Source organism: Nelumbo nucifera, chromosome 1, assembly GCF_055504915.1.
Source record: "Nelumbo nucifera cultivar China Antique chromosome 1, China Antique-T2T, whole genome shotgun sequence".
NCBI classification, from domain to species: Eukaryota; Viridiplantae; Streptophyta; class Magnoliopsida; order Proteales; family Nelumbonaceae; genus Nelumbo; species Nelumbo nucifera.
In genome coordinates, this window is record NC_142649.1 from 60,202,211 (window position 1) to 60,215,998 (window position 13,788).

Genomic DNA, 13,788 nt, shown 5'->3' on the forward strand with positions numbered 1-13,788 from the left:
AGAAACCAGCACTCTCGGAAACAGGGGAAAAGCCCAGAGGGAAGTCTCTTTTGCTCTTCTTTCTGCAGAAGACAATCAGGGACTGAGCCAAGCAATGGTGTTGTCGAGACTTCCTCTCTTCCTTGTCCCACTCCTCCTTTTCTCTTTCTTGCAGAGTCCCACTTTTGCAATCAAAAAGGCAACCACCATTTCTCCTCCTCCTCCTCCTCCTCTTCTTCTTCTGCTGCTGTTGGTAACTAATGGCTGTTTATGGTGCAGTCTTATGTGGTATACATGGGAGGACATTCACATGGTCCGGAGCTTTCATCGTTGGATCTGGATGAAGTTAGACATTCTCATTGCGAGTTTCTGGGCTCCTTCTTGGGAAGGTATGCTATCCTTGTTGAATTGTCTTAATCATTTCTTATCTATCGGCAATTTAGACTGAAAATTCTTCCATTTTTTTCTGTAATTCAGTTACAAGAAGGCCGAAGACGCCATTTTCTATTCGTATAAAAGACATATTAATGGTTTTGCTGCGACCCTCGAAGAGGAAGAAGCAGCCGAGATAGCAAGTAAGAAGTGCTGTTAGCCCATAATGCCCATTTCTCTCTGTCTCTTTTAATCTAGTTCATTATCTTCTCAATTCTCATCTCTGTGTTATAATCTCCCATTGCAGAGAACCCAAGAGTTATTTCTGTTTTCTTGAACGAAGGAAGGAAATTACATACAACCCGATCATGGGATTTCCTTGGCCTGCAGGAGAGAGATAGCTCGATCTCGTCGGAGTCTATTTGGAGTAAGGCGAGGTTCGGTGAAGATACCATCATTGGGAACCTTGACACTGGTAAGGCTTCATCTTCAATAATCCTTCTTCTTCTCTACATCGTCATGAATTTTTCACAGATGCATCTTGATTTTTGTTATGGGATTAACTCGATTATTACATCACACCAAAGTACATTCTCGATTATTTTTGAGACAAGTATATTCTCAATAGAGACAGCTCAAGCTTCCCCCTTCAACTATCAAAACTTCGATTAATCGCATATTAGAATTTAGAAGAACAAAGTCAAACATATACTTTAATAAACATTTTTGGTTAATTTTCAATCAGTCGACACTGACAGTCGTAATGCTGTGGCCATTTTATTTGGTCTCCAACGAGACTAGCACCATAAGATTGATTTTCCATCGCCAGTAAACTCCATTTACTTTCTCTAATGTCTCTAGAGTCTAGCCCATGGTTTTGATTTTAGGGACTTACTTCTTTTTTCACTTTATTATGCTTCTGGGTGTTTGACTTGACTACAAATTAAACGAACAGATTTGTAGCATAAACAGAAAAAGGTCAATGCATTTGGGTTTCGTGATAAACTGTTTTACACTGATTTTTATTTTCTTTTCAACGATTTAAGTAAAGTTGTATGAAGTGGATCAAATATGCTCAGACTATTGAAGAAGTGAAAGGTTATCAAAGTATGCATTGACCAGGATGAAGTATTTATTTCTCTTTTTGTTTTTTAATTTCTTCTAAACGTCAATCCAACAGAATTACCTCATTACTAGTGTTCTCTTTCATAGTCATAATGATTCTGGTGCTTAATCTTATTGGTCCACATTCTAGCTAGTTTGTCAATGAAAGGTTAAAGAAAAAAGCCATGAATCATTGACTTTACTCTCCCAATTCTCCTTTCCCATTTTCCTGAAAACAGAACCAAAAAAAAAAAAAAAAGAACAACAACTAGGCTATCTGGTGCATCCATTTAACGTGCATCACTGTTTGTTTGTCAATTGCTATCATGATTGACATTTTCATCTCCACCTTGGCTGATGTGGGTGATGGTGGGATTGGTGCTAGGCGTGTGGCCCGAATCAAAGAGCTTTAGCGATGATGGGTATGGACCCATTCCACCCAAGTGGAAAGGATTCTGTCAGCAGAGTGGCACCAACAAGGACGTAGTTCGTTGCAACAGGTCTCTACTTTTCTTACTAAAAAACAGCAAACCAGTGGTTCGTTTCTTGTTTTTCTCTTTTGTGTATGTCTGATCTCATCTCATCCAAGGAAATCTGCTTTTTTTCTTTCTTGTTTAATACAATTCTGATATAACGTAGTTCGACTTTATGTAATCGTAGTTGGGTCCCCACTAAAAGATTTCCACTTTTTATAGAAAAACCAGATTGGCCGAATCCCACCAAACCAGTTGGGCTTCATCTAACTTTGGAGGCTTTGACGAGTAATCCTTGTTGAAACTGGTTGATTTCAATATTATTTTGGTCGGTTTATTTTCGCATTTGTATTTCAGACTACCTTTATCCGCGTTTACATCCAACTGATATTCAACAATATCTGCTCATTTTTTGTGGAAAAGAAAAAGGTTAATGAGCTTGAAATAATGAACCACCTTCACACATGCCCACGGAGAGGAGGATACAGGATAGCAGACAACCCATTGGCTCGAAATTTGTCCTTGAATACAATTTTGTTCCATATCGAATGGGTTGCTACTGTTTTTGTTCATGTCTGTAACTACTTGGGGACAGAGCAACCCGAATGAATTATATATCATTATCAGTTGTTTGATGCATGAATGATTCGATAATTGAATAGAGCGTGGTGGGTGCTTTGGATTTTGGGACGTCTCGTCCACTTAATCGATTCACATGATTCGTCCAAATTGTCTTGCTTCATTTGGATCAATTAAAACCATGACTGAAGTGGTCCAGCATTCTATAGTGTTTAATTTTCTTTTTTTTTTTTAGATTAAACCATGACTGGCTTACTAGCTCTTAATCAAACCTCATTTCTTCATCTGAGTGATGCAATTAACAGCATTAATATCTTGCACATGGCTATGTTTTGTTAACAAAAACAAAAGGCTATTATATATATACACATTTGGCTTAGTACCCTCATAATAATCATTCAGTAAGTCAAACAAAACTACGAAAGCAATTGGATTTAGTATTCAGTATGGACGGCACCCAAGAGTCCAATAGTTTCCACTGTCTAAAGGAGGAAATTTTTTATTGCTGCTGATAGTTACAGCTTGTTCTACGGTAGTTGGCCACCGCGAAAGGCGGCGGGAGGAGTTTGACTTTGTATCCGAGCGTATTTCTCATTTCTGAATCTCTAAATTCAACCATGTCTGAAGTCCAAAGCGGCTGTAATTAATACTATTTTATTTTTTCTGTATCTTAGCGATTTGAGTGACAGACAGAGAGGGGAGTTTGACTCTGGAATCTGTTTTTGTAACTTTCTATTTTGCTGATGCATGTATTCTGGGTTAGGAGCTTCAACTACTGTATTTTGTATTGAATTTCACATTTGAAAATCTTGAGCAGGAAGCTGATTGGAGCAAGGTACTTCAATAAAGGCTACGCTTCTGCTGCGGGGACCCTCCTCAAGTCATCCTTGACTTTGGCCACCGCACGAGACGACGACGGCCACGGGACCCACACCCTTTCTACAGCCGGCGGTAACTTTGTACCCGGTGCCAACGTCCTCGGTTTCGGCAATGGCACCGCCAAGGGCGGGGCCCCTAGAGCCCGAGTGGCTGCTTACAGGGTCTGCTGGCCTCCCATCAACGGCAGTGAATGCTACGATGCCGACATCTTAGCTGCCTTCGATGCTGCCATCCACGACGGCGTCGATATCATTTCCGTCTCCCTCGGCGGAGCCCCCTCCGACTATTTCCAGGACGGCATTTCAATTGGAGCCTTCCATGCCGTCAAGAACGGCATCGTTGTGGTCACCTCTGCTGGCAATTCAGGACCCGACGCTGGTTCTGTTTCCAACGTTTCCCCATGGTTGTTCACCGTTGGAGCCAGCACCATCGATCGGGAGTTTCCTGTTTACGTTAAACTTGGCAATAAAGTTCAGCTTAAGGTTTGTCTCTTCTTCTCTCCACTCACAGTCACAGTCACAGATGTAATGGTTGATCTCCTTCCTCTACCAGGGACAAAGTCTGTCTGCCAGTTCCCTGCCTGCAGCGAAGTACTACCCACTGATTAGCGGAGCAAAAGCCAAAGCTGCAAATGCATCGGCCAAGGATGCGTGAGTACAGAGACAACCCATTTTTAGATAGCTATTTGATTTCTGCCATCGGCTAAGGATGCTTGGTTGAATTATATATCAAATATCTTGCAGTCTGCTCTGCAAGGCTGGGACTCTGGATCCTGAGAAGGTGAAGGGTAAGATATTGGCCTGCCTCCGAGGCGTCAACGGGAGAGTACAGAAGGGCATTCAGGCGGCTCTAGCCGGTGCAGTGGGGATGATTCTGGCCAACGACGAGATCAATGGGAATGAGATAATAGTCGATACCCACGTCCTTCCTGCTGCTCATATCATATACAAGGACGGTCTTGATCTCTTTGCTTACATCAATTCTACCAAGTGAGTAAATTACAAAAATGGCAAACATATCATGGCGGCAATCGCATCCATCTTCGGTCCAGACATGTCCACGAACTCCATCGTTGACTCGAATTTTGCTTACGCACTCTTTTTTCTTATCTTTCACAGATCACCCATCGCTTACATCACGCGTCCCGTCACCCAAATGGCTGTCAAGCCTGCTCCCTTCATGGCTTCTTTCTCGTCACGTGGTCCTAATACCATTACACCCGAAATTCTCAAGGTCCTCTCTCTCTCTGAATGACATATTGACGTATTATAATTTGATGTTTAGTTAATAACATATTTCATTGATTATATTACCATTCAGCCCGATATCACTGCACCGGGGGTGAGTATCATAGCAGCATACACCCAAGCAACTGGACCAACAGGTGAGAAGAGCGATGAGCGTCGAGTTCAGTTCAACTCGGAATCCGGCACATCGATGTCCTGTCCCCATGTTGCCGGCATCTCTGGCCTTCTCAAAACACTGCACCCCGACTGGAGCCCGTCGGCAATCAGATCGGCCATCATGACTAGCGGTTAGACTCTTATTACGGAGCCACTAGTTGATGAATTACAAGTTTTGATGAGTTGATCAAATAAGTTCATTTGCTAACTTTTCTTCTACAGCGAGGACTAGAGATAACAAGAGGGAGCCAATGCTCAACTCGTCCTACGTCAAGGCGAACCCATTTGATTATGGTGCAGGGCACGTCCGACCAAACCGGGCCATGGATCCTGGGTTGGTCTACGACCTTACTGTCAAAGATTACTTGAATTTCCTCTGTGCTCTTGGTTACAACGAAACCAAGATCAAATCTTTCTGGGAGGAGCCCTACGAATGCCCCAACCACGTTAGACTCTTGGACTTCAATTACCCTTCTATCACTGTGCCTAGACTCTCTGGCCCTACCACAATCAGTCGAACTGTAAAGAACGTTGGCACCCCAGGAACTTACAAAGCTCGCTTCCGTCCACCACCTGGTATTTCTGTTTCCGTCGAACCCCTCACCCTCAAATTCGACAAGCTGGGGGAGGAGAAGAGCTTCAAGCTTACCCTCAAGCTCAAGGCTAAGAAAGCTCCAGCAGCAAGCAACTATGTATTCGGGCGGCTCATATGGTCGGATGGAAATCATTATGTTAGGAGTCCAATTGTGGTCAAGGCCGCATAGAGGTAGGAAGTTAGGAACTAGGTAGGAACTGATGCTTTCGTTTCTGTGAGCTTTGGTGAGGATTTTTTAGCCTAAATTCTCATCTGGGTCTGGGTTTTCTTTCTTTAAAATTTCCTCACAGGCTCAAGTGGAGTGTTTGGAAGGACGTTCACATGGATCTGAAACTTCATTCATTAATATTCATCTACTGAAACAAAGGTATTCAATTGCTATACTTTCGTAACGAATAAATCGTTTGTGTCATGTATTCAGTCTTTGCCTCTGACATTGATTCTAAATCACTCTTTCGTTACAGAGTAGGGCGAGATGTGGCTTTCTACAAGTACACAAAACAACTATACCATCTACAAGTTGCAAGGAAAACCTTTAGGAGAAAGAAGCAGCAAAGATCACAAGTTCACAAATAATTCTGAATTCCTGTGTTTTCTAATTTCACCATTTCCTTGTTAATGTCGCACATTCCATGGCTAAGTGAAGATCGTGTCTTTGTCTTTCTATCGCTCAGTGCAGAATAAGCTTTTTCTTTTCTGATTTGGTTATTTTCCCTTTCCAATTCAACCTCTTTACCTTTATCGTCACTGCAACTCGGGCTAAGCTAGGTCAGGCCCAAGTATTTGCTGGAATCTGCAATTAGGGTTTCACTACTTGCAAGAATACATTTATACAAACGCGTGGTGGGCATGATTTACCAGATGGAGTGTAGAATCACTTATCCCAGCGAACACCATAATTCCTCATTATTAGCAAGGTAAAACGATTAACTATCCACGTCAAATCAAACAATAAAATTAGGGGAGGAAACGAAGAACAAAGAAAATTGAAAGGGTAAATCTACGAGAAACATCCATCCTCTCCACTCTTAACATATTTCGATCGATCGTCATCGTTGTTATCTATGGAAAACAATCTAAAGAAGCTGCAAAAATCGAAAAAGAAGACAAAATCATTACTGCAAAGGGGAAACAAATACATATACAGATCGAACGAAACTACAGATCAACAGAGAGAAAAAGTAACAGGAACTCACTACCTTTAACTTGTTGAGATTGATTTTGTGCTTGTGACCGAACTGAAACTGAAACGAAGAGGAGAAGAAGGGAAAGGGAGGAACAATTGAAAGACTTAGGAATGGGCGGAATTGGAAGCAACACCACAAACCCTCTAACCCTGATAAGGAGTAGGAGCAAGTGCGGTTGCTGTTTTCGTTTCCAACCCGCACATTCCTAAGGATTTCAATAGATCAGCTCCCATTCCCGTTTCTCCAAATTTCCTTCCTTCACGTTCTGAAACCCTAACTACACCAATCTTTCCCATCGCCGCTGTTTATATATTCTCTTAGACTCCAGTCTTTCTCATCTACCGTTGGATTATATGCCTGTAAATACATCTCGACCGTCCAAATATGTTTGGTTTAGCAGATCCCAATTTTTAGAGCTTCACGGGGATAGCCCGTCCCACTAGAATTCGGATTAGCTGAACGTTTTGGCTTTTTCAGCAGGCTGTGGAACCAACCACGCCAGTGAGCCGGTCGGTAAGAATCTGCTACCAACAAACCGCTCCCAACGCCATTCCAGAATCCACTGCAGCCGTACACATTAGACTCGTCCCATGTGGCAAAATACTGACGTGTTCAGTCATGATTGGTTATATGTATTGCATACGACCAATTCCAACACCAATGAAATTTGGAGATCTGCTTCTATGAGGCATATCTGTGCCCACACTTTTTAAGAGTCTTTTACAACTTTGCATTGAGAATATCTCGCCATGAAATAAAGCATACAAGTACGGATTCTCGATGCAAGGAAGTAAAGTACCGATTCTCAATGCAAGGAAATAAAGGCTGTTCGAATGGAGACCAAATCAGCCCCCCACAACGTTTACAGCACATCCCTACCATGTATTGGGAACATTTCCCGATGATAATCCCAAAAATGATGATGTTGTCATCGGAAGATGTTTCCAATACATTACAGAAGTGTGTTGTGAGACATTGTGGGGGCTGATTTGAATTCACTCAATGGGCTTTGCCCTGATTGAAGCTGAAATCTGAAATTTGAATTCACATCTGCACTCCATAGAAGACGTCCTACAAATGCTCTACAAAACATCCCAACCATGTATTGAGAATGCTCCCAATGGCAAGTACAAGTACAGGAGACGTTTTTAATATATGATTGAGATGTGCAGTGGGGCACTTGTGGGGCTTAGATATGAACTCATGAGAAGATTAGCTGAATGTGTAGTATCTAGTGAGTAGGTGTGGATAGTAGATCCAGTCAAGTGGAACCAATGACAATGAATTTGCATAGTATGAACCTTTCTATCCACACCAACCACCAACTCAGGGCTGGCTCATTGGTGTATTAGCTGATTTGTTAGTGGAATCAAATCTCGCAACCAACACTTTGGGAAAAAAAGGGGTCAGGAGGAAGTTATTAAATACAAAAAAAAAAAAAACCTTCATCCATGATACATCAACTGACCAACAAATAAACACCACATCTACTGAGTGTGCAAGAAGATAAAAGTAACTGAGCTCACCTCTAACGGCAACGGCAGCTCCTTATTTTTAATTGGGCGCTATCTTCTCTACATTCTCTGCCGATTAAGATGGTGTTTGGAAGTATGGGTGTTTTTTGGGACCAATTTTCAAGAAAAAATGTCCATGTTTTGGGAGTGTTTCTGCCACATAGGCAATGAACAACACTGTGCCGTTTGGTAAAGTGATTTTCATCACCGTTTTTCATGTATGTGCACGCATTACCCCATAAGATGATGCACGCTAATATCATACCAAATTATATAAAGATGCTTATCAAATGGTGATGATTATTTTATAATATCTGGCCTAAAAATTTAAATCCAACGGTTGAAAATATTATTGGAATAGATCAACAACATCAGCATGAATAAAGGGATATTGCCAGGTTAGCCTTGCCATTCAACCAAACTCTTTCTTTGAGAAATTGCAAGTTTTTTGAGATGAAGTACACCTAGAACTGTGACGTCCAGAAGCTGTATAGTTCTGTCTGATTTGTAGAGAAAGAAATGTGACATTGAGTGCAATTGTTTGTAGTTGAAGAGGGAAGAAAAAGCTAGCTTTTGATATATGACTAGCTTTTAGGTGTTTTCTCTTTGTTCACAGCTTCTGATGTAGGTTTATTGGGTATTGAATATAAACAGATATAAGGAAGGGTTCATGGAGACATTTTCAAATTTTCATTATCTGTATCTGATCGAAATAAGATATTCTTTCATACATTCTAGTTCAGATTAGCTGGATATCGGTGGACCTTAACTGCATTAAAGATGGATTAGTCTGGATTGGTGTAGTGTTTAACCAATGGAAGATGCACCTGATCATGAGACTTCACCGTGTAGGTGTAGTGTTTAACCATAAAATATCAACACTCGACAGACTTCAGAGTATGTTTTGATTGAAAGTCAACATCCAAATGGAACTCCAACAACTCATTCTATCACTCAAGGTTCATAATTTCGAATTGCATGGAGATTTTGGTCGATGGGAAATTTTATGAAGTTTTCCAAATAAGATAAAATGTCCCAGTTTATGGGAAGCATTGTGGGTTCGATGATATATGATCTATCCTAGGTTCAGCCATTCACAATCCCACAACCTCCTTTTAAATCTTTTCACCAAAAGACAAAGCAACAAAGTATTTTCAGTTCAGCCTCTTCAGCTATAGAGAGAAAACGAATAGTTTACAATATATTTAACACCATTTCACACAGAGAAAATGAGTTTAGAAACAAAGGAAAAAAAAGTCTAGAAACAAACCTCTTTCGGCGATGACCAACTTCCTCCGGTGATGACCAACCTCTTCCGGCGATGACAATGACGGAGAAATGAGCAGAGGTTATAGAGGCTGTCTGTGAGAGAAGAGAACTTTCGGCGGCAAGAAGAAAGAGTTAGAATGTTCAAGTGAACCCTACCACTCATTGGGTTAATGTTCCGATGGGCCGGAAGCACTGGTACATTCCCACTGGTGCCAATTCATCTTACAAGTAAGCGCCATGTAGGATACACGTATTCACCAGCTCAATTAACCATTGGGGGCAACAGTTCACCGACGTTTCATGCATCGGTAGGTCCCGATTTACAAGGCATGCCCGTGGTTTAAGCGTTTTTTCAAAAAACGCGTGAACCAAATAATCATATATATGGGCAAATTTTGAAACGCCTATGTGAATCCGACGTGGCACCGTTTTTCAGAAAAACGACCATGTTTCCAAACATCCCCTAAGGTCTTTTTATTTTTTGTTTTTGAATTGTTCTAATTTAGGGGTGTCCATGGTTCGGTTAACCGAACCAATTCCCCAAACTGAAACCGAACCAGTACCACTGGTTAACCAATCTGCCGGTTTTGGTTTTTGACCGATTTGGTTCTTTGGTTTTTTGTTTTTTTATATTTATAATATATATTATATAAATATATATATATAATATAATATTATAAATAATAAATGATATATAATATATTATAAAAATATATAATATATTTATAAATAGATTATTATAAATATAATATATATATAATGAATATATAGAAAATATGTGATATATATTAATATATATACCAGTCGATTCGATTAACCGTCGTTTTTTTATAGATTAACCAAAAACCAAACCGGTTGGTTCAATTAACCACATTTTTCAGTTTGGTTTCTCAATTCAGTTAAATTTTTCAGTTTTTTCATGGACACCCCTAGGTTCTATAACCGGTGATGGCATCAAGTTTATAGAGGCAACTCAAGGTTCTGTCGCTCAGCTTCAAAACCCAACTCAGCGTTTTAGGCTTCATAAGCCAAGTCAGGGTTTTTATGTGAATGGCTTTGTTGTGAAGGACAAACAAGTAGGGATTCCTCTTCTTCACAAACCACTGTTTTTGGTAAAGATTTGCAAACCAATTAAGGATGACCTCTATCTTTCTACTACTACTAGTGAACACAATAAGGGGCTTGTTGCGTTGTTGGGTTCGCATGTCGTCCTTAACAAGAGATCAGCGCGCACAGTCTTTTATGATCGTGCATTAGGAATATCTCCATATTTTTATATTTTATTTTATGAGGAGATATTCCCAATGCAAAACTGTGAGAACGGTGTGAGTACAGCCTTGTGAAAACTGAAGCCGATTTCCTTTAACATTGAAATGTATAAAACAATCATTAAGCATCATTCTCTACTAGTAGGGCTATCAATGTCATGGACTGAGTTCGGATTAAACTCCACCCCAACCGTAATTAATTGAATCAGTTTGAACGGACCGAAGTTTTATGTCGGATTGAACTGGTCCGAAAATTGATTGTCCAATAGGTTAGCGGACCAAAACAATATTGTCCAAAGAATCAAAGGTCCACTCAATAATAGATATGTTTGGGGATATACCTACTATTTGACTACAAATTTTCTTCAACTCCATTCGTTGGTTATACCTATAGAGTATTGTGTATCAACGGTGCTGATGACCGAGAGAGATTGCATGTTGAACCGGTCGTTTCTAACCACATCACCTGGTCACTACTCGCTAGGCTTATCAATGATATTCAAAATTTCGAGGCTCCATTCGTTGATTATACCTATAACATATTGTGTTCATCAATGGTGCTGATGACGGAGAGATATTACATGCCGAACAGGTCATTTCTAGTCACATCACCTGGTCCCTGGTTGTTAGGCCTATCAATGATACTCAAAAATCCGAGGTTCCATTCATTGGTTATACCTATAATGCATTGTGTTCATCAATAGTGCTGATGATTGAGAGAGAGAGAGAGAGAGAGTGCATGCTGAATCGGTCGTTTCTAGCCACATCACCTAGTCGCTAGGTCTATCAATGATGTCCAAAAATCCGAGGCTCAATCCGACATATGATCCCGATTATCTTGGATTCGGATTTTATATTTATGCTATCAGATTGAATTCAGGTTTGATTCTATTCGATTCGACTAAAATTCAAATATGATTATATTATAATATTTAATATTTAAATTATATATATATATTATATTATATATAAATCTATGTATATAGTAAATCCAATAAGTACATTTACATTAATTTATTATATATAAAAGATGAAAAGTAATTAATTTTTTTATTTTAAAAAATTAAAACGAAATCAGATTAAATTTGAATTCAGTCCAAGTCTGTTAGGATTCCAATTCAAAATCCAAGGTATTTAAATCTGATCAGATTTTGGATCGGATTTGGATGCAAGCTCTCGGATCAGAATTGGATTTTTCTCATCCGGTCCAATTACAAGCTCAAGTAATGGACGAAATTAGGGTTGTATTCAGATTGGGTTCAACAAAATCCAACTCCGATCCCATTATCGAAAGCTTACATCTGAATTCAATCTAAAATTCAATCGGATTTAAACTCTCATTCGAATTCAAATCCTAATGGACTTGAATCGAATTCGGATTTAATCCGATTCTACTTTAATTTTTTTAAAATACAAAAGAATAAAAACTTAATTACTTTTCAACTTTTATATATAATAAATTAATCTAAAAATACATACTAAAATTATTAGATATATATTCATATATAATATAATATATAGAAATATATTTTTATAATTTTAAATATAATTATATAAAATTTATATATTAAAATCAATAAATATTATAATATAATCGAATTTGGATTTTAGTCGGATTAGATGGATTCAAATCCGAATATGATCCAATTATTAATCGGACGTAGATTACAAAATCCAAATCCAATCCGATTACATAAATACATCATCCGAATCCAAGATAATCAGATCAGGCCTCAGATTTTCGGGTTTTGAAGTCCATTCCTTTTAATTGCTTTCAAGTTCCTTTGGTTGCTTCATTTTTCTTGACTTCTGTTGGCGATTTTGGTTTTTTAGTGACAAAAAAATAATCAAAACCCTTCAAGATCCGAAGAAAAAGAAAAAACTTTGCTAGTGGATTTGATTTTTATGTTTTTTGGTTTTTCCATATAATTTTTTATGTTTCAACCATTTTGGATCGGATTGAATTCAATCCAGTCCATTTACATTTTAAATTGGACCGGTTTGAGTTCAATATTTGTTAGGGCTTCAGACTAGATTAGGTCTGATCTATTTGTAAATGGACCCATATTGGATTAGATCATATTGGACCAAATCCAACCAATTGACACCGCTATCTACCGGTTAATCTCCAAGTTACTAGCGTTATTAAAGCATCCAAAATATGCCTATTTATTTTCTATGTTAGATGTTGAGCCATCTTCCTATACGTAGGCTGTGAACCCATGCATAAATAGTTCAATGCTCTACTGCAGACCGATTTCTCCTTGCTCATTCATCACATTGCAACTAGTGTCATTCTCCTATTTGTCTGCTAAGGCTATGTTTGGTTTGAAGGAAAAAGTAGGGAAAGGAAGGAAAAAATAGGAAAACCTTCACAAATCTTGTATAAATTTCCCTATATTTTCCTTCAAACCAAACATAGCCTAAGATGATATCATCATCACAATTCATGTACTACTCCTATGTCCTCATCTCTTAAAATAAGTACAGAAGAGAAGATTCACAATCTTTTGAAAACCTAACACTATACACAAAAGTATTGTAGGCGCCCTTTAATACCTCAAAGTAACAAAGTGGTATAATACATGGCTAAGCCTACAATCTCTCATTGGATAGCTGTTAGGCGCATTTTGTGCAATCTCAAGCATGCATTCTTCATTGTGTTTACTACATTGACAATTTGGTGTCCTGGTCTTCCAAGAAGCAACAAACCATCTCTCATTTTAGCACATAGGTGGAGTATCAGTCCTTAGCCATTTTAGCTACTGAACTAACTTGGCTTCTTCACCTCCTATTATTACTGCAACAATATCGGGGTCACTTACCTAGCTTCTAATCAAGTTCGTCACACTCGCACTAGGGATATAGAATTTGGATTTTTATTTTGTACGGGGTAAGGTTCAACGACATCTTCTTGACATTAAATTTCTCTCCACCATCAACTAAGGGGATGTTTTGTAACGTAGACAAAAAATTGGATGGTGTGTTTCACCTATGGTGTTGATGAATACACACCACACCCCAATAGGGTAGTTGTTTTGTATTGTGGACAAAGATGTGTGAATTGAATCACACCACACCTCTATAAATATTCTGCAAGGTGTGGTGCATTTCAGTCCACACCTTGTGTTTTGATTCCATGCATCTCAATTATAACATTTGAGAT

At 39.0% G+C, this 13,788-nt stretch overlaps 1 protein-coding gene and 1 long non-coding RNA gene across 3 annotated transcripts; one reads left to right on the plus strand and one right to left on the minus strand.

Annotated features, from left to right (window-relative positions):
* LOC104594389 (subtilisin-like protease SBT5.4) lies at nt 1-6,223 on the plus strand. Of its 2 annotated transcripts, none has more exons than XM_010254683.3 (13): nt 1-178; nt 259-368; nt 457-554; nt 659-826; nt 1,841-1,955; nt 3,325-3,868; nt 3,939-4,036; nt 4,130-4,375; nt 4,505-4,619; nt 4,707-4,920; nt 5,012-5,555; nt 5,675-5,751; nt 5,849-6,223. In XM_010254683.3, the coding sequence occupies exons 1-11, from the start codon at nt 95-97 to the stop codon at nt 5,551-5,553; spliced, it is 2,334 nt and encodes a 777-aa protein (XP_010252985.1). In that variant the 5' UTR covers nt 1-94; the 3' UTR covers nt 5,554-5,555; nt 5,675-5,751; nt 5,849-6,223. The 2 variants fall into 2 exon arrangements, with proteins under 2 accessions (XP_010252985.1, XP_010252986.1); XM_010254684.3 differs by having other exon boundaries at nt 5,012-5,574; nt 5,849-6,092.
* A 39-nt stretch (nt 6,224-6,262) lies between these two features.
* LOC104594388 (uncharacterized) lies at nt 6,263-6,726 on the minus strand. The gene is made up of 2 exons (XR_734730.3): nt 6,584-6,726; nt 6,263-6,469 (listed from the first exon to the last, which is right to left on the minus strand). It is a non-coding gene; the product is annotated as an uncharacterized LOC104594388 (long non-coding RNA).
* Between the last annotated feature and the right edge of the window lie 7,062 nt (nt 6,727-13,788).

Excerpts from the sequence above, each read along its gene's own strand:
- LOC104594389 (XM_010254683.3), top strand. The coding sequence starts at position 95 with ATGGTGTTGTCGAGACTTCCTCTCTTCCTTGTCCCACTCCTCCTTTTC. Across the intron at positions 369-456 it reads CTGGGCTCCTTCTTGGGAAG|TTACAAGAAGGCCGAAGACG; the intron begins GTATGCTATCCT and ends TCTGTAATTCAG. Across the intron at positions 4,376-4,504 it reads GCTTACATCAATTCTACCAA|ATCACCCATCGCTTACATCA; the intron begins GTGAGTAAATTA and ends TATCTTTCACAG.